Raw genomic sequence first — 20,009 nt, forward strand, 5'->3', positions numbered from 1 at the left:
GTGTTACTTTCAGCTTTCAGATAGAGGTTAAGGTTCTCCTCTGGATTAATAGTTGTACTAAATTGTATCCTTTGGCAGTCAGTTAACACTTTCAGATTCCTAGGATCTGGTATAGGCTTCTTGTTGAGTGAACACAGAGGTGTCTGAACAGTTAATGATGTGCTCCTGTTTAGTGTACGAGGAGATAGCCAAAGAGCCCCAAGTAATTGCCACTTCTCCAAAACATAAACATTGATCATCATCTTTTCCAACAAACCTCACTGGGCAGTTTACATTTCTCTTTAGAGTGCCATTTTCTTTTAATGAGTACATTGCTGGAATTCTCATTCTTCGACTCTACAGGCTAAAGACAAGAGACATTGGTGTCTGTGTGCTACGAGTACATATTTCTGAGGCAAGCTATGTTTTACAAAGAAAAATCAAGTTCAAAGAACATAGTAACCTTCAAATCTAAATGTTCTCTTCTGACATTCAAACGATAAAAGAGAGATAGGGAGTCTTTCTATATCTCAGCTCTGTTCTCCTTAGCAGATATTCTATAATGAACACTTATAGCAGCCAACAGAGTGAAAACATGTTTTTATCAGATTATCAGTTAGAAACTGTGTTGACGACAAGTTAGTTAAGCAGTTAAGGATACCCTAATAACTTCATCAGGACTAGTGCTTTGTTGCAGAGTGACTTAGTATGAGGGACTTCTTATTGATAGGTTCCTTCTTATTGGTAGGCACATGTTTGAGAGAGTTAATGTTTTTAGTCACTGAGGTGTTTTAAGTGTGTGGGTATTTTTCTTTCTTTTTAATGTGATACTTTGTGTGTGCCTGCTATTGAAGGAAACCTATGTACCTCTTTTGTTTTTAACATAGAAACCAAGCCAGCAAAGGTGCTGCTTTACAGTCTCACCACAGATCCAACAGCAAGGACATTCAGAACTTAAGTGTGGGTCTGCCCCGGGCTGACGAAGGCCTTCCTGCCAACGAAAGCTTCCTGAATGGAAACCTTGCTGGAGCTACTCTTAGTCCGATGCACACCAAAACCTACCAAGCAAGCACCCAGCCTGGGTCCGCCAGCAAAGATCTCACCAACAACAACATACCACATCTTCTCAGTCCAAAAGAAGCCAAGTCCAAGACAGAGTTTGACTTTAATATTGACCCGAAGCCTTCAGAAGGCCCAGGCACAAAGTACCTCAAGTCCAGCAGCAGATCTCAGCAGAACCGGCATTCATTCATGGAAAGTTCTCAGAGCAAAGCCGGGACACTGCAGCCCAGTGAAAAGCAGAGTCGGCACAGCTACATTGACACCATTCCCCAGTCCTCCAGGAGTCCCTCCTACAGGACCAAGGCCAAAAGCCATGGGGCATTGAGTGACTCCAAGTCTGTGAGCAACCTTTCTGAAACCAGGGCCCAAATCACAGATACCAGTACCAGTAGGTACTTCCCATCCAGCTGCTTGGACTTGAACTCTCCCACCAGCCCAACCCCCACCAGGCACAGTGACACAAGAACTTTACTCAGCCCTTCAGGGAGAAATAATCGAAATGAGGGCACTCTGGACTCACGCAGAACCACAACGAGGCATTCCAAAACGATGGAGGAATTGAAGCTGCCTGAACACATGGACAGCAGCCATTCCCATTCGCTGTCTGCACCTCATGAGTCCTTCTCTTATGGGCTAGGCTATACCAGCCCCTTCTCCTCTCAGCAACGTCCTCACAGGCATTCCATGTATGTGACCCGGGACAAAGTGAGAGCCAAAGGCTTGGACGGAAGCTTGAGCATAGGGCAAGGGATGGCGGCCAGAGCCAACAGCCTGCAACTCTTATCACCTCAGGTACAGCTCAGCACCTTGACCCAGTATGGTGGGCTCATCACGGATGGGAAGGGGTTACAGGGATTGCTTTCAGGGTCAGTCTGTGATTTCGCCTACTGCAGGAGGCCATACTTTCTTTGGTAGAGTGAATGGAACTGTTCTGTTAAAAAAATATATTATTTAAATCAACTGTTGAGTACTCAAAAGAATGCAAAAGTTTGTTTTTAGTAATTGGTTTCTTTTCTTAAATGTTCCCTTCTGGCATATTTTGTTGAGAGAATCCTATTTTGATTTATGACAGAACTCATCAGCTATATGGGTGAGCTTTTAGTTTTCTCAAAATTCATTGTGAATGCATGGGTATTTTCTCTAATCTCTCCAAACCACATTTGCTTAAATCAAACCTTTTTTCTAAGACCTTCTTCAATACCTTCACTGAATTTAAAAGTTTTTAATTTATTCAGAACTACAGATAAATTTTAACTTCAGGCCAGGATAAATGTTAATTTTCAGTCTTTTTGAATTGTTTCTAAATCTTCAGGCAATATTTTCAGCATAATGCTTCATCCATCTTGTCGATCATCAGACTCTAGAACTGAGACTAACCTGCTTAAAGAAGTAGCATTCTTACAATAGAACACATTTTTAAATCATACTTTCACGATGTCATGTATAAAGCACTGTGCCCGTGCCTGGCACAGAGTGTCTAACAAATTTTAGTCATTCCTGCTGTTCCTGTGATGACGGGAGCTGTTACTTCGACAGTGAACCTTATCTCCGTGCTGGGTGTTCTCAGGCATTCCAGAGAGTCCCAAATAGAGTTCTTGCCCTTGAGAAACTAGCTTCTCCCAGGGAAGATTAAATTATACATGTTAACAATGAAAGAATTAAGACCTACATTCACATGGCACTGGCTAGGAATAGGAACTGAAAGCATGGAAAGATCACTGTGAGCAGCAGCAGTCAGAAATGGCTTCAGGGACAGTCTTGCTCTGGGTAAGGATACAGACAAGTAGTGAATGGCTGAAAAGTGAATATATGCTCAGGCACCATGCGAGGCCTTAGTTAGAAAGATGAGAATGGCAGGGTTTCTGTCCTCTTAGAATATGGGGACTGGCAGGGAACACTTGCCAGTAGATCAGTCATTCTCATGCTGTGGGGTCGAGTTCCAGCTGCTGTACCAGAGACACACGTGGGCCAACGGGAGAGGGAGCAGTGTGGCAGGGCAGTGGGGGGCTCCCCAAGGAGGCAGCATCTGAGCAGAGTTCTCCTGGAGGGTGAGGATTTCACTTGGGGGTGAAAGTGACAGCAACAGCAGGAAAGGGACTTGAAAGAAGGGAAGAAAAAACATTCCAAGGAGACAGAGGGTGATTGAGACCTGACATGACATGGTGTGCTCCAGGGATTGCAACTGACTTCATGTTCCTAGAGGTGAAAGTGCAAGAATTGGAGTGACTTTCGCAGTCATGCACACATAAGGAGTGTGTTCAGGATTGAGGGAATGCCAGTGGGAAAGCAGGTGGATCTTAATAACTGCTCAGAAGTAGAAACAACTGAACTTTCAAGTTGCAGGGTCAAATGTAGGGAAAGGGAAGCTTGAAGATTTCTTTCATAGGAGCTCCTTTTCAGAGTGGGAAAGGGGATTTTTGAAGCCCCCTAAGTCACTCCCTTCATCTCACAGTTGAGTAGTTTGCCTGAGTTTACCCAACTAGTTCAAGATGGAACTGGGATTCTGAGACAGTCTCCAGGTGCCCAGATGTGCGCTAAGAAGCTGGAAAGGCCAGCTGAGGGGAGGGCATGTTTGCAGAGGCTGTAAGTGGAGTTACAGGAATGGTCAGAGGAGTCCCTGAGGAGTTACTATAGAGAAAAGAGAATCTCAAGAACCTAGAAAAATCTCTAGGACCCAGCAGCCGCCCGTAAACATGAGACGGAGGTCAAAACCAGGTAAAGTGTACTGGCATTAAGCATAGAGTCAGAGAAGTAAGAAAAAGAAAAGATGGTTTCACTTGGAAAAAGGACAAATGACTGGCTCTCTGAGAATTCAGAGAAAGGATTTTTGTGAACTTGGTGGTCATAAGCTAATTATAAGCACTTACTGTGGGCTAAGTACAGATCCAACTGTTACTCAAGTCCTGTTCAGGAGGTACAGAGCCAAGCTGCAAGAAAGTACACATTTAAAGGAGCAAAGGTGGCAGAAGGCTTGAAAAGGTAATGAAGGCTGTGAGTAAATCACAGGAATCATTCTCATGCAAAGTGTTGTGACCACCTTCAAAAGCACTAGGGGCTCTTGCTGAGTTTAGGTTAGACATAAATAATTTGTTTTCTAAAATACTTTTCTAGAGGCCCTTGTCAACAGCACAGGTGGTAAAAATCAAATGAGATTTTGTCACAAAGCAGAAAAAAGAAAGACAGCACTGGGGAAATTCTTGCCCAGAATCCTCCAAATACACCAGAAAGTGAGGAGCAGGAAAACAGAATCATATTTTAAATAAAACATTTTTTATATCTCACCTAGACTTGAGCTAACACTCTTTCTGTGCCTTAATATACACCTACACGGTGCAACTAACTCTTCCTAATGATTTGGTAATTGCATTCCTTAATCGTTTTTTCTGAGGTGTAGAAAATGTGAAATTTTTCCCCCTTGGGCACTGTTGTAGACCAAGTACTGTGCTGAGGTTATGACTCATTTTCTTGAGAAAGCTAGGTAGTAATAGCCTCTCTGTAGAGGAGCACTGTCATGATTATGGCTGAGAAATGCAGAGAACCTAAGTGCTATTATCCTGGAGATGAGAAGAGAATTTAAAGCCCAGAGACTATAGGATTTAGAGACTTTTAAGACAAAAATGATTAAGAGGACTTATTCCTTGATTCATTCAAGAAGCATTTATTTTCATCTGAATTGGCTATATGAGTCCTTTCTGAAAAATAATTTTGGTTCTGGACAGTTCTTTTAGAGAACTCAGCCTAAAATCAGCTAGAGGACTTTTGGATTGACTAATAGACTCTAACCAGAGTGCTACTCAGAACCATGACGTCTAGATATTAGACAGATTTTTTTTTGTTTTTAATAATTAATTGAACTATTTTCAGATTAATTTATTCCTTGCTTGTCTTGACTTTAATGAGAATTTCGCTTTCCATCTGTTGAAATGTGTTCAGCTTATTTTACATTCATCAGATGATTCACTCTTGCCTGGGACAACTTATGTTTTAGCCAACTTTTTTTTTTTTTTTTTTTTTAATTTTAGCTGGTTAAGGTACTAGTCTGGGCGCAGTATCACACATTTGTGATTCCATCTACTTGGGAGACTGAGGCAGGAGGATTACGAATTCAAAACCAGCCTGGACATCTTAGCAAGACCCTGTTTCAAAAAATAAAAAGGGCCGAGGATGTAGCTCAGTGGTGCGGCACCCCTGGATTCAGTCCCCAGTTTACTACATAAAGACCATGATGATTTTTATCCCTAAGAATAGGATGTTCTTATAAATCTTTTTGAATTTGACTTCCAGCCTGGAGAACAGCTGCCTCCAGAGATGACTGTGGCGAGACCTTCTGTTAAAGAGTCCTCCAGAGAAGGCACCTCTTCATTCCACACTCGTCAAAAGTCCGAGGTCTGATTCCTCAGAGTTACTACATTTTACTATAAGATGGTCTGTACAGATTGTTCACTCAACATCATTGTAGCCTACCTGGTAAACTTTATTCATACCCAGCCTCCCGCACATAAGTTAGACTGGCTTCTAAAGGAAGTCTTTTCCTCACGGTATTGTCTTGAGTTTTCTTTTAAAAAGATTGTGGAGTAAATTATAGATTGATTGGGCTCTACTCTGACCTCATAGGTGGTACTGTCATCAGTCTGTGGTTTAACTTCTGTAAACTCGTTTCCTCCCTCAGGGTGGAGCATATCATGACCCACACTCTGATGATGGCACAGCCCCCAAAGAAAACAGACATCTGTACAATGATCCTGTCCCCAGAAGAGTTGGCAGCTTTTATAGAGGTAAGCCACCCCCAGCATTAACCAGGGTCCTCCTCTCCTCTCCTCTCCTCTCCTCTCTGAGGCGTCCATCTCTAGCCCAAGCCCTGCACTACATTTCCCCACCCCAACTGACTTCACACTTACAGCATTCTTGTCTGCACTGTCACCTCTAGCAGTTCTCTGCCGCTGGTCACTCTGTCTTCGTTCAGGTCCTCCTAGCTTCTGCCTTGGGCTTTTGAAGTAGTAGTTTCCTAACCTCCTTGTCTCCAAGGTTCCCATCAAAATAGTCCCTGGAATGATCCTTCTGAATGTGAAGTTGCATTCTGACCATACCACTCATGCATTCCATTAAGTCATAAAATACTCATGAATGTCACCTGTGTACCTGGTACTATTCTAGCTTAGAACAAACATGTCAGTGGGCAAGATAGCTAAAGACCTCCATCCTGATGGAACTCACATTCTTAGGAGGAGAAATTGCCAGTAAATGTAGTAATCCTATAGAGCAAGGATTAGTAATAGTGCTCCATGGGGGGAAAATAGAGTAAAGCAACCCATTGCCCCCCACCGCCCCACCTCAAAACCATAGTTCTCACCTGTTGAAGGGCCCTCAATGACTTTCCATTGGCATCAGGATGAAATTTGAATTCTCTAAGATGTCATTCCAGATCGTCCATGGTCTGGCCCTTGCCGTCCCCGGCATCTGCCCCCATCCCACCTTACTGCCAAGTCTGTTTGGTACCCAGCCTGTGGGATTCACATAGGCCATGCCCTTTAATGGCCTGAAATGCACTCCTCTTCCCTTGCTTGGCAGCTTGTTTCTGTCTTTTTCTTTACAGTCCTCTTTGTGTGAGGTCTTCCCTGCCCACCCTAGATGAAGTATTAACTCCTTTGTCCTACTCCCTACTCCCAGTACCTTGTCTAAGCCTCTTATACAATGCAGACCACATTGTGCTCATTCTCTGTCTGCATTTCTCTCACAAGGTTGTAAGCCCCTCAGAGATGCTGAGTTCTTGGACTGGGGATGTAGCTCATTGATAGAGCACTCACCTAGAGTATGAGAGGCCTGGGTTCAATCCCCAGTACTGAAAAAAAAAAAATCTGATTTCTCTTCATCTATTCTTCTTTTGATTAGCACACTGACAAGGTACAGTTTCATAAATATTTATTGATTGAAATAAAGAAAAATTTCAAGTGTATTTGCACAGTCTTAAAAATGTGATATTTAGGACTGGGGTTGTGGCTCAGTGATAGAGCGCTCACCTACCATGTGTGAGGCCCTGGGTTCAATCCTCAGCACCACATAAAAATAAAATAAAGGTATTGTGTCCACCTACAACTAAATATATGTATATATATATAAAAGTGATATTTAACAGATGACTGAAATGTGCCTCTGGGGTTATATGAACTTAGGGTACATTGACAGATGCAGGCAAACCCCTAGGAGTGGTAACTATGAAACTCTTGAAACCCCATGGTGAAGAAATGAACAGCAAGCCCACAGATAGGAGGCTCTGCCTTGCAAAGCCTTTAAGAGTCACCACAGCCTTCTGCAGTGAGCTCCCATGCCTGACTTCCTGCTGTTTTTATTGTTTTAGGAGGACAGCTGGAAAGAGGCCAGAATTGGGGGCAGTGGGGAACATGGGGAACTAACTTGTCATTTTAATTAGGAATCCAAGCTAAATAAATACACAGAAGTGTTATTCAAGAGTAAATATGTATTGAATGGTTAGGCTACTCTTTACCCTCCCAGTTCCACCTTTGGAAAAATTGTAAGGCATTGGATATGCCTTTTAATGCTTCCCCCACCATCCCCCACATACACACACCACAATTACTTTAGAATCTTATAGGATAAAACTTTTAATTCTGATTAAAGTTAATTAAAACAAAATTTTATAGTACACATGAGCAAAAACTTTTTTCTATCAGTGTGGTTTTATTTCCAAAATGTATCATACACATGATATTTCTGTAGATGTCCAGAGAAGATACTTTAATATAAAATATTAATGGAGTTTTCAATTAATGAATTAGTTCTTAACTTATGGAAACAGTTTTATCTTGATGGCAAATGGATTAAATTGGTTAACATCAGAGAAACATCTCATTTGTCTACCTCATAATTCACTTCAGGGTTTGGCATGTAGTACATTTTAATTTATTAAAGATCAAAAATAACTGGACACCGTGGCATACACCTGGAATCCCAGCTACTCAGGAAACTGAGGCAGGAGGATCTCAAATTTGAGGATCGCCTTAGCAATTCAGGGAGACCACCCCCCTCTCCATGTGTCTCAAAATAAAATTAGGGTCTAGGCATGTAGCTTAGTGGTAGAGCACTTTAAGGTCCTAGGTTCAATTACTAGTACCACCAAAAAAAAAAAAAGTTCAGAAATAGATAAAAGGAAAAAGTTCAACTAAATGACAGATGTTTCCAGAATACCTCTTATTTTTATTCCTACTAGTCAAGAGTCAAGTGAAGTGGTATCACTTATCTTGATATACATCCTATATATTACTTTTACAAAGAAATTTACAGTATATTTTGATTTATGACCAAGCTTAGAAATTGATGGAAAAAAATTAGTAACTGCCCCCTCCCCAAAGGTAGAAAAGTATTTACTTACCTACATTACAGTTTATTTTTCTGTTTCATTCTTGAAATGAGAATGTAGAGAAAAATAATATTTTTGTGCACTAACCAAATTTCTTTGTAATTTAGCTTAAAAATATACGAATGACACTGCCTTCCAAATGGCGAGGCTTAAACTGGAGTTTGTATTTTTCAACACAAATGTTGTTAAAATTACTTTGGACTAAGAACTAGGTTTTGCATAGTTGGGTCTATGATAAGAAAACCTTAACTTGAAAGAATGTTACAACAGTGGGTTGGGGGCTATTATTCATACTTTAAAATATCCTATATCAGTTGAAAGATCAGGTTTCTGTTTTGAAGTACATATTGCCTGGTGTTAACTGACCCTTGCAGGTTAGCGTTGTAAGCAGTGAGGTAGGGAGGATGTTCCCTGCAATGCCTCCAACCTCAGAAAACATGAAAGTTTTGCAAAAGGACTTTTACTCATCTGTTTGTTTAGTTAAACTTGTTTATGTCCATGAAAATGCAAAAAATGACATGAGAACTGCTTTGACCAAGAGTACATCTGTCCATCAGTGGCTTACTTTTTCTTCGTTCAGTGCCATCTCCACGACCAGACAATTCTTTCCATGAAAATAATGTGTCAACCAGAGTTTCTTCCCTACCATCTGAAAGCAGTTCTGGAACCAATCACTCAAAAAGACAACCAGCATTTGATCCATGGTGAGTGTTTTGTTTTTGCTCTTCTTTTTTCAAATTGTAGATTTGAGAATGCAAAGAAATTCTGGACAAACTTTAGCATTATTTCTCCTGCTAGGCCTTTCTCTCTCAAGAAATTTTTAGATAAGGAAGACATAATTTGTCATTATCTTTTTTTTTAAGTTCAACTTTTATATTAAATATCATTTAAAAGAAAAAACTCTCATACATTAACTAATACATCAATAAATATCTGATAAGTCTTCCATTGTATTCTTTGTGATGGAATGATGGTATTTGTTGTTTTCCTTTATTGACATCAAACCCATACTGACACTTTGCTTTGCACTTTATGTGCATCGTCTCAGTCCATTCTCACAACTGTCCATTTAAGTAGGGCTTACTCCCATTTTATAGAAATTGAAACTTGGAAGTCAGGGAGCTCACCTGATGCTGGACAGCCAGTTGCATGGAGGAGGGAGCCTGAATTCAGACCTAAATGGGTTCTGACTCCAAAGCTTGTAGTTTTTGCGTTTGTGCCATTCATTCATGATAAAAAGAAGTAAGGGAACAGCCCTCCATGCTACCCTAAAAGTATAATGGTAGTCAGAGGTTCAAATGTTGCAGCAGGTTTTCTTATCCTTTTTCTTTTTGTGTCATATGTAGTAGAGTCCTAACATTAGTGACTAAAACTTAAACTTGAAATAAGATATCTTGATTGGTGTCAGCTTCTAACCCTGTAACTTTATCTACCCCTCAGTTTCCTTATCTATAAGATAGGGCTAAGCATAGGCACTTCCCAGGCTGGGGATATAGCTCAGTGGAAGAGCACAGTGCTCAGCATGCACAAGGCCCTGGGTTCGATCCCCAGCACTGCAGGGTTTAAAAAAAAAAAAAGACTTCCCTCACCTCATAGGGTTCGTGTGATAATTAAATGAGATAACACATAAAATTACCTAGAACAGTGCCTGGCACCTTACAGGCTCCTTAATGTTAGTGACTGTGGTTATTATGCTTAATATCATAATAGCTTTACTCTGACTTATTGTTTCCCCTCCACCTAACTTTGCCAATAAACCTTTGTGCATTCTGCCTCTTTGTGACTGTTTTTTGCTCCCTGGTGTGTAGAGGAGATGCACTGTGCATTAACCCAAGAGCACAGGTACCAATGTTGACCATTCTCAGGTGTAGCTTTGATGAACTCTGAAAATAATGTATAAAGTGAGAGAATACATTAACAGGGTTGGAAGGAATTAGGTTTTTGTTGTTGTTGTTGTTGTTTGTTTTTGTTTTTGTTTTTTGTTGGGGATTGAACCCAGGGCCTTGTGCATGCGAGGCAAACACTCTACCAACTGAGCTATATCCCCAGCCCAGGATTGGGGTTTTTTTGGTCAAGGAAGTGGTAACGATTTAAGAGAATCAGTTGTTGGACATGGTGGCACACACCTATAATCCTAGCAACTTGGGAGGCTGGGATAGGAGCATCACAAGTTCAAAACCAACCTCAGCAACTTAGCGAGGCCCTAAGAAACTTAGCAAGACCCTGTCCTAAAATTAAAAAAAAAAAATAAGTAAAAAGGGCTGAGGATGTAGCTCAGTGGTAAAGCCCCCCCTGGGGTTCAATCCAGGTGCCAAAAAAAAAAAAAAAAAAAAAAAGAATAAGTTGCAGATTACCATGGTCATGTGAAAGTTAGGTAAGTCAGATCAAAATTAAATTCAGGGGCTGGGGTTGTAGCTCAGTGATAGAGTACTTGCCTAGCACGTGTGAGGTACTGCTTTCCATCCTCAGCACCACATAAAAATAAATAGAATACAGATGTTGTGTCCATCTACAACTAAAGAAAAATATTTAAAAAATTTAAATCCAAATGTGTGATATTCAGTAACATATCATTGCTGTCTTTTTTCTGGTTTTTGTTTTTTAGGAGGTGGTTTGGTTTGGTTTGGTTTGGTTTGGTTTGGTTTGGTTTGGTTTGGTTTGGTGCTAGGATGAACCCAGGACCTGGCATATGCTGAGTACACGCTCTACCACTGCGCTACTCCTCCAGCTCCTTATTTCTGTCTTTTTGATAATCCATTTGAGTAGAACTTTAGATATGGATATATGTAGAAACCTGAAATCAGTTATTTTAAGAGAATCAGGGACACAATTGGAACACTGAACTCTAGCCAAGTCTTCATTGAGTCCTCCTTGCTCTGATATTGCTGTTTTGACGCTTGAGAGGGTTTCAGCATTGCAGCAGTAAATTGGCTTTCTACTTTTGTTCCCTGCTCCACCCTGACCCCTCCTGATGATGCTGATACGACACATCTCCTTCATATATCTTATTTGGTCCAGTCATTAATTAAACTTGATTCATCCTGACTTTTTTTTCCTGAAAAAGATCTGTATTTGATTTACCATATTCTTTATATTTGAGAGAAATGGACATTTACTAACTTATAAAAACATAAAAGAGCCTTGTTAGGGCAACTTACGAATTGCTGTTCCTAAATTATCATGTAATCTAAGGGCAGTCTGTTTCTCCTGGATAATAGTACTTTAAATTTCTTTGGGGAAGAGAATATTTGTGCAGTGTACACATGGCCTGCAATGAAAAAAATGAAGCTACTATGTCATATTTTCGAAACAACAGATAGCTGTTGTGGTATAATACCCAGAACTGCTATTCTGGCCATCTCAGCTGACTCAAACTCACTTAAGAACTGAGAGATGAGCCAGGATATCTCAGGACAAGAAAAAGAGAGTTCCTGCAGCCAGATTCATCATCTTTACTAATCTTTACTAATAGAATGACACCTATACCCTTGCTTGGAGCTTGTTTATTTGTCTTTTATGCCTAGTTCTAGCAGTTGGCACTGAGGTTGTCAGGACAAAAATGCAGTGTGCAGAAGAAGAAGCATCAAGAACAGTAGGTATGGAGAAAAGCAGGTGTCTTTTTGCAGGCCCCCAGTGATAAAATTATGCACATCATAGATATCTACTTAGAATGTCTGTTTATAAAATAGGTGTTTAAAAAGATGAATTATATAAATATGTTTAGAAAGACTGCCATCAAAATTTGGTTAAATGACACTTTAAACGGTAAATTAAATTAATTTGAAATCCCACTATTTAAGTGAAGAATCGCTGTTAATATACTTGCATAATCCCAGACTTTTTTTTCATATAAAGTTATGGATATATTATATCTATTATAGCTTATCACCCTAGCTTTAAGAATTACTCCTGTTGGGGCCTGGGGATGTAGCTCAGTTGGTAGAGTGCTTGCCTTACAAGCACAAGGCCCTGGATTCAATCCCTAGCACTGCAACAAAAAAAAAAAAAAAAAAAAAAGAATTACTCCTATAGAATCATTCACCGTCTCTCTCTCCTCTCACACATTAGCTGACCACCCTATTCACACTGCCAGTGGAGGGGAGGAAGCAGGAAAAGAATCAGAGTAATACCTCTCACCTCTTCAATTCACCTTCCATACTGCTCCCAGAAGGATTATACTAAAGCCCTTATGGCTGACCCCACTGCCTGATCTCCATCCCATCCCCTTTCCCTGTGAGTCTGGGAGCAGCTTAAATGAGGTCAGGCTCCTTTTTGATTGATCTGTGTCTCTGACACCTAACACAGGGCCTAGCACATAAAAAGTACTTAGTAAATGTTGGCTGACTTTGATTAAGTGGGTTTTGGTTTTCATTCCTCCCTTTGGAATTTCCTCTTTCTCCTTGACTGATTATGGAAATGGCTGTTGTGTTAGATGACATTGGAGTCACATGACTGTAAAGGAAGTCGCCTTTGTACCTTTTGTTCACCCCCAACACACACACACACACACACACACACACACACACCTATGCACTGTTCTTTCTGGAGCTGCTGCCCCCAATAATGTGTCAGGTGCCTGGAGGGGTGGTCTTTCTCAAAGCTTCCATCCCTAAGAATTTTTTTTTTTTTTTTTTGCTGTGCTGGGGACTGAACCCAGGGCCTTGTGCTTGCAAGGCAAGCACTCTACCAACTGAGCTATATCCCCAGCCCCATCCCTGAGATTTATGCCACTCTTCTTTGCACTAGTTAGCATGAAACTGCCGACTGTACCGTGGAATCACAGGGACCACAATGCACAGATGAGGGAAATGGCCAGCCAGACTCTTGCCTGTTTGACTCATTACCACCTGTCCATGTTCAAGACTCCTTTTTCATCCTTAGTACACCATACAGCTTTTCAAGTGCCTGTATTCTAGGCATCTGCTCTCTGTCCGTCCCTCCTGCTCTCCCTGTATCTGCCTGCCTCTCTCTCTTTCTCTCTCTGGCTTTTCTCCTTTCTGTTGCTCTGTGAATTCTCTGGGTATGTACATTTGGTATAGTTTCCCCCTGGATTTGTTTTTTTTTTTTTTTCCTCACCATCTTTAGTCTGTCTTTTGTGATGCAAACATACTCATGTTTCAATCCTGGCTTTCATCTAGTTCAAGGGTAATTTATTTCCTTTTTTCTTTTGGCCTCTGGGATCTTCCACAGCCTAGATCTGAGCCCCACCACCTACTCAGCTTCAGCTCAGAACTGTTTTCATCCTCATTCCTCCTACCATGCATGGACTGTAATTTACCCAGCACCCTCTGAAGAGACCTTACAGAGAGGGTCTTTGATCTGTCTACCCCATGTTTTGGGGACTCAACTCTGTAACACCTAACTGCAGACTCTGAGCTGTTTCCTCCCCACTCCTTCTCCTCTTTCATTACCTTCCCTTCTTCAGCCTCTTCCTTTCATCCTGAAAGATTATCTTTCCAGGAAAAATCCTGCTCCTCCTAGGACTGGTGTCTCAGCCTTCCTTTCCTTTCCTGCCAAAATTAATATTCTTAGAGTAATGCCAGTTCCCTTTCCAAAATTGCATTCATGTTGAGATTGTTTTCCCCTATAGTACTACACTGCATCTAAAGAATCTTTAATTTAGGGCTGGGGATGTGGCTCAGTGGTGGAATGCCCCTGAGTTCAATCCCCGGGACCCCCCCAAAAAAAATCTTTAATTTTCCACCAGTCCATTTCCCATTCTTGCTCATTTCATCATGTCTGAACTTTTCTTTTTGGGAGGCAGTGGGCAGGGCGGGGGAAGGGGAATAGAGATAGATCCCAGGGGTGCTCTACCTGCGGAACTATATCCCAGCCTTGTTTATTTTGAGACAGGATTATGCTAAGTTGAGGCCTCAAGCTTGGAATTCTCCTTCCTTAGCCTCCCAAATTGCTGGGATTACAGGCATCCACCACCACATCTGGCTATGTCAGAAGTTTTCTGGCTGTTGTTCCTGGTTCAAGTGTCATGGTTTGTTGAACAACAAAACTTTTATTTCACAACTTGGAACTCTCAGTGATGTTTAAAATTGAAAATCCCAATGAGTTTCTGGAACACTTGGGCCTGCATACCAGTTTTTACTTCTTGACCATTCCCATTAAATTTTAGACTAAATGCTTAATAAGAAATGGTCGCTGTGTCACCAAGCAGTCACTTTTTAATGATTCTTCCACTCTTGATTTTAGAAAATAGCTTATAAAAGAAATCCAATCATTTGAAAAAAAGGCTTTGCACAGTCATATAATTATTGAAATTTAAAGTAGGGTCCATGGAATGTGAGTTTTTCAAGAGTAACTCTAGTCAAGTTTCTTTTTAAAGAGTATAAGTTAAATTAAGTAATGTAAGTCCTCTTTCAACATAAAAGTGTAGGCATCTTTTTTGAGGCCAGGGTGTTATCTTTTAATATCTTCTATTTTTATTAAAATACCTGGTGTTATCTGTGGCTTTAAACTTAATGTCAGCATTTTCAGTTAGAAGCTTTTTCTTTCCATGAGTACTTTGTATTAAAGCATTCATCTCATCTACATTTTTAAGTATTCTTATTTAGTTTTAATAAATGGATAAAAGGTTTAATACAGAGGAATTTTCCAGTGTCAGGCCACTTTTTATTTGTAATGTTTCTGTAGCAGCATTGATTTTTATGTTCAATATCTTGGCAAGCTGCTAATAATAAACGTATTGAGCTGATTTTTTAAAGGTAAATAGAAAAATGAAGGTATTAATAATGTTTCTGCTCTTTTCCTTGGAGGTTTGCCAAAAAAGCATCCTCTAAGCTGTGCACTTTTCAGAATCTCTAATTCTGAGGCTTTCAGCAGCATGAAAATGGTCAGCAGCATAGTTACAGATCATTTGTAATAGTGCCCAAATTGCTAGTGTGAGTGAGCCTGTGCTGAAAAATAACCATTAACTATGGTTGATTAGATTCAGTTCCTCCTATGCTTTTTTCGAGGACCTTTACCTGTGTGCATGATTCTCCATGGCTGTTTGCACCTGGTGTCATGCATTTCCAGTCTTCATTATGCTGGTCACACAGTGGCAAGAGAATGATTGAAAGATCAATATGATAAAAATGTCTTCTCCTTTAGGAAAAGTCCCGAAAATATTAGTCATTCTGATCAACTCAAGGAAAAGGAGAAGCAAGGCTTTTTCAGGTCAATGAAAAAGAAAAAGAAGAAATCTCAAACAGTAAGTAGATAGCCAATTTCTATGTATAATGGCATGGGTTTCTGCATTATTCTGTGGGTATTTTACACTCTATATGTGGCAATCAAAGTTAATTTCTTGCTGAGACTTGACATGCATACACTGTAGATGTCTCTTCTTGAAATTCTATACAACTGTCCTCTCACAAAGTCTTTTCTAGATTCAGCAGAATCTTTAGAGTAGAAGAAATTTAATTTGGATGAGAGAGAACACTTTAAGTCTCTCTCAATAAACTTCTTATCCATGTGGATTTATATTCCTATAAAAACTATGGAGATGTAGAATTTGTTTCTCTCTGGGGACATAAAGATATGCGAAATGCTAGGAAACAGTTTTGATTTACATTTGAATCTTAAAATTCATAACTATCATTCCTTATCCTCCTGGCTGGTTGTAGAATTCCCATGTTGACAAGTATATTTCTATGCTGTATAGTCACAGAGAGAAGATCACATCTGATGTTTCAGAGCTTCCTTTAGTGCATAGACATGTTTCCCCTGCAATAGCACTGCAAAATGGGCTGCACCTTAGCTCCTGGGAGCCCTCAGCCTGAACAAAAGGCCGGCTCCACAGACTGAGTACATCACTTCACTGAGATACCCAAGTGGCAATTCTGCTGGCTAGAGACTTGAGAAAATGTGGGGAAACCAGGCCTCCAGGACAGCAACAAGGGTGGTTCTTCACCCATATGAGACCTGCTTCCCCCTTAAATTCTTGACACCTTCAAAATTTGATGAGGTTGAGTTAGCCATTTTAAATGGTTTTGTTTATAGTTGTACTTCATGTATGATATGCTCTCATTTACTAGAAGAGGAAAATTGCCTAATCCAAATGGCCTGTTTGAATGGACTTCCTTGATTTCATCTATAAGATGAATAGATTAGACTCAGAGTTTTTGAGGCCCTTTCCATTATGAAAATTCTAGGATTGTGACTCAATGGTAAGTAAAGATGAGATAGGTGATAGTAGCAAAGTATATAACCTAAAATAAGGATTTTTGTTTCATAGATGTTCTAGAAATGTTAACAAAGACCTTTCTTAGATTACTTTTCTAGACCATTCTTTCACTTGGTTGCTTATCAAATTTATGTATTTCATGATAAAATATGACCTCATTAGAGAAAATGTACAAAAAAGAAAAAGGTTATTTTTAATCTTACCCCCTTACCACACTAGTATTAGGATTTTGATATATTTCCTCCTAGCTTTTTAGCCTATGCATATGTTTGTGGAAGAAAAGGGGGTGGGGTGTGCTTTAAGTTTGTTTTAAATAATAGTAATAATTCTAGTATAATTTTATACTCTGGCTTTTTATAGTATATCTATCTGTATCTATATATACAATATGTATGCTGCTTCACAAACCTATGTTATCTTCAATTTAATGCCTGCATAATATTCCTGAAATGTTCGTTTGAATTAAAAAAAAAAAAATTATACCTACCCTTATCTCTAACTGAAGTTTACCTAAAGTGAAAAGTCAAATCAAAATGCCACAGTTGGACACAGTGGCACACACCTGTAATCAAAGTGACTCAGGAGGCTAAAGCAGAAGGATCGTAAGTTCCAGGCCAGCCTTGGCAACTAAGTGAGACCTTATCCCAAAATAAGAATATAAAAAGGACTGGGATGTAACTCAGTAATATAGTTCCCTAGTTAAATTCCTCAGTACTATAAAAAAGAAAAAATGCCACTCAGTCAGATATTACTTACACTTGTTACTGAGAATGGATGAACACATAGACCTACATTAGCCTAAGGATGCTTAAAATATTTAAAGTGCTAAAAAAAAGAAAGTAAAACATTTACCATTGTCTATAGAACATATTTATCATGGTCATTGAACCTCAGCTGCCTTTTCCTGACCACTGTGATTTTTATTTTAGAGTTTTTGTTGTTAACCACAGATCTGCAACCATTTTAGGTGATTGACAGAAAATAGTAAGAATCAAGGAATTGAAACTGTTTTTGTATTTAGAATTAGGTTTTAATGTCCATCTGCCTTAGACCAACATTAAACCTAAAGCCCCTGACTCAGTGAGGCCAAGTAGAGTATATACATGTTGACGAACTTCATTATTCAGCATAGAGTTACTTAGATATTGAAATAGTATAGATTAGGGTAAATAGGAAAATTATTATTCTCTAACATCCCTTTGACTTAAACTTACTTTTTACTAGATATTTAAACTAACTGCAAAATATCTTTCCTTATACCGTCATGCCTTAAGCCTTGCAAAGCAAATGTTTTTTAATACCACCATGTTTTTTAAGTAAAAGAAAAAATATTTAAGGCATTTTTTGAATGAGCAAACATAATTAAAGTTCATTTGTTTTCACTTTCTAGAACTCAACAAAAGGAAACTAAAACAAACTTTGAAAGATTTAAGGCATAGTAACTTTGGCGTAAGATTCAAAGAAATTCTGATGCCCCACGCACATAGAGAGGTGTGAAATTTTAAAGTTGGTGGTTCCTAAATCTAGCTGAACTACTTTGTTTCAGGAACAGGAGCTGAGCCCAGGCAGGTTGTGACCTGCCCAACACATAGTCAGTTGGGAGAACTAAAAGTGGGTCCTCCTGAATCCCAGTGCCAGGCTTAGTACATGCTGGGCCCATTGCTGCGGAAAGCCTCTGGGGTGTTGCGGGGGAGCTCTCTTCTAACCTTTTTCACTATGGGAGTTAAACTGTGCCCTGGGTTCTTGTCAATAGAGCAGGAAAATTCTTGGGATATTTTTCTCAAATGTCTTCATACACATACCCATAAAAGATGGTCTGAATGCCTTTATTACTTTCTAGTTCTCTGACAATTGAGATATCCATAAGAGGGAAAGGGGGCGCCAAAAATTAATTCTGTATGGTAAAGGTGCCTGCTTTGACTCAAGCAAATCTGGAAGCTGCCTTGGGAAGTCTGGCTTCAGTTACATATCCAGAGAGTTACATAAACCCTCAGAGCATATGGTGACTTTGCCAACTTGGTAATTGTATCCTACTTAGTATCTCAACTTGCAATGATGCTTCAATTTAAAGATTGAACTTTCTGTTTCTTCACTTGAAAAGCCAATTTTCTAAATTGTGCCAGATATTTCCCACTGGGTAAATATTTCTAACAGTGTACAAGAAGGCTTCTTATTCAATATTAGCATCCCGTTAGTCCTCTTCCAAGCAATGTATTTTGGCTCAAGAGTTGACCAAGTTTAAAAGAATTTACGGTATCTTTTTACCCACTAATAGGCAAATGATATATTTTTTAGTTGCTAAACTTCTCTAGCAATTAGGAAAAGATTGAAGTTCCTCAATAGCTCATTAAACAATTCTTTATAATAATTGTTCTAATAATAAATACATTATTAAATGTTTCATAAGCTTAATATGAATAGATGTCTGTAGGTCTCCAGGCATTCCTATCATAGGTATTGATCCTGACCACCACATATTATATACTTAGAAGAAGTTTGTGCTTGCCTTGAACTTACCTTATTGACCTCTTCGTGTCCAGGTGAGAAATAAAACAGAACTGCTCTAGATGCTCAGCACAGATTCTTCCAGTGATTGTTAATATTTAACAATTTGAAGACTACGAAGGGCTATTAGTTTCAATAAAAGCACCTTTTTTTTTTTTTGCAATTAGTTTATTTGTATCTTATATTGCAGACAGATTCCACCAACGGGGAGAATCCAAGCATCAAGAAATCCCTCTTTCCTCTTTTTAATTCAAAGAATCATTTAAAGCATAGTTCTTCTTTGAAAAAGCTTCCTGTAGTCACTCCACCCATGGTACCCATTTTTATGTATGGTAGCCCTGAAAACTGCTCCAGTAAACTTGTTTTACTGATGAATAAAGCATGTCTTATTTTCATGGGGTCATATTCTCTTTGTGCTAGTTAAGTACCTGAGCCAGTTCCATAAATTCACCAGGATATAAATTCTTTGTCATTCTGGATTTTTTGGAATCAGTTAAAGATGTTGATGCATAACATCTATTAAACAAACTAGTAAAAGACTAGTTTGGATTGTCTGATTAGCCAGTTATTGGCCGACAGCATTCATAAAGTCCCTTATTTCCTGTGAAGAATTTGATTAACATTTACAGTTAACAAATGTCTTTGCATTTGGCTCACAAAGTTTGTTAACATTTGGTTGGCAGTTTGTTTCTTTGAAACCAAGTTTGAATCGACCAAATTAAGTGAGCTAGCAGGCTCCATGAAAAAACAACTTCTACTAGTTGGTGACTTGCTCTTTCCTTGCCTGGCTCTAGCTTTTGCTGGTCACTTAGTTGAAAGCCACAGCTTTTGCTTGGCATTTGGCATAAGTCTCCTTTGTTCACCAAAACTGGCAAATAGACCAATTGCATTCACTTGGAATTTGTGGCA

At 39.4% G+C, this 20,009-nt stretch overlaps 1 protein-coding gene across 1 annotated transcript in view; it reads left to right on the forward strand.

Moving 5' to 3' along the window:
* The window catches only part of Cdkl5 (cyclin dependent kinase like 5), a 166,983-nt gene that overhangs the window by 142,726 nt on the left and 4,248 nt on the right, over positions 1 to 20,009 (forward strand). Inside the window, exons 12-16 of the mRNA XM_047535091.1 lie at positions 867 to 1,833; positions 5,326 to 5,427; positions 5,711 to 5,816; positions 8,997 to 9,120; positions 15,521 to 15,620. Of these exons, the coding sequence (XP_047391047.1) occupies positions 867 to 1,833; positions 5,326 to 5,427; positions 5,711 to 5,816; positions 8,997 to 9,120; positions 15,521 to 15,620 (1,399 nt within the window). The remainder of the gene's footprint in view (positions 1 to 866; positions 1,834 to 5,325; positions 5,428 to 5,710; positions 5,817 to 8,996; positions 9,121 to 15,520; positions 15,621 to 20,009) is intronic.

Source organism: Sciurus carolinensis, chromosome X, assembly GCF_902686445.1.
Source record: "Sciurus carolinensis chromosome X, mSciCar1.2, whole genome shotgun sequence".
Taxonomy (NCBI): Eukaryota; Metazoa; Chordata; class Mammalia; order Rodentia; family Sciuridae; genus Sciurus; species Sciurus carolinensis.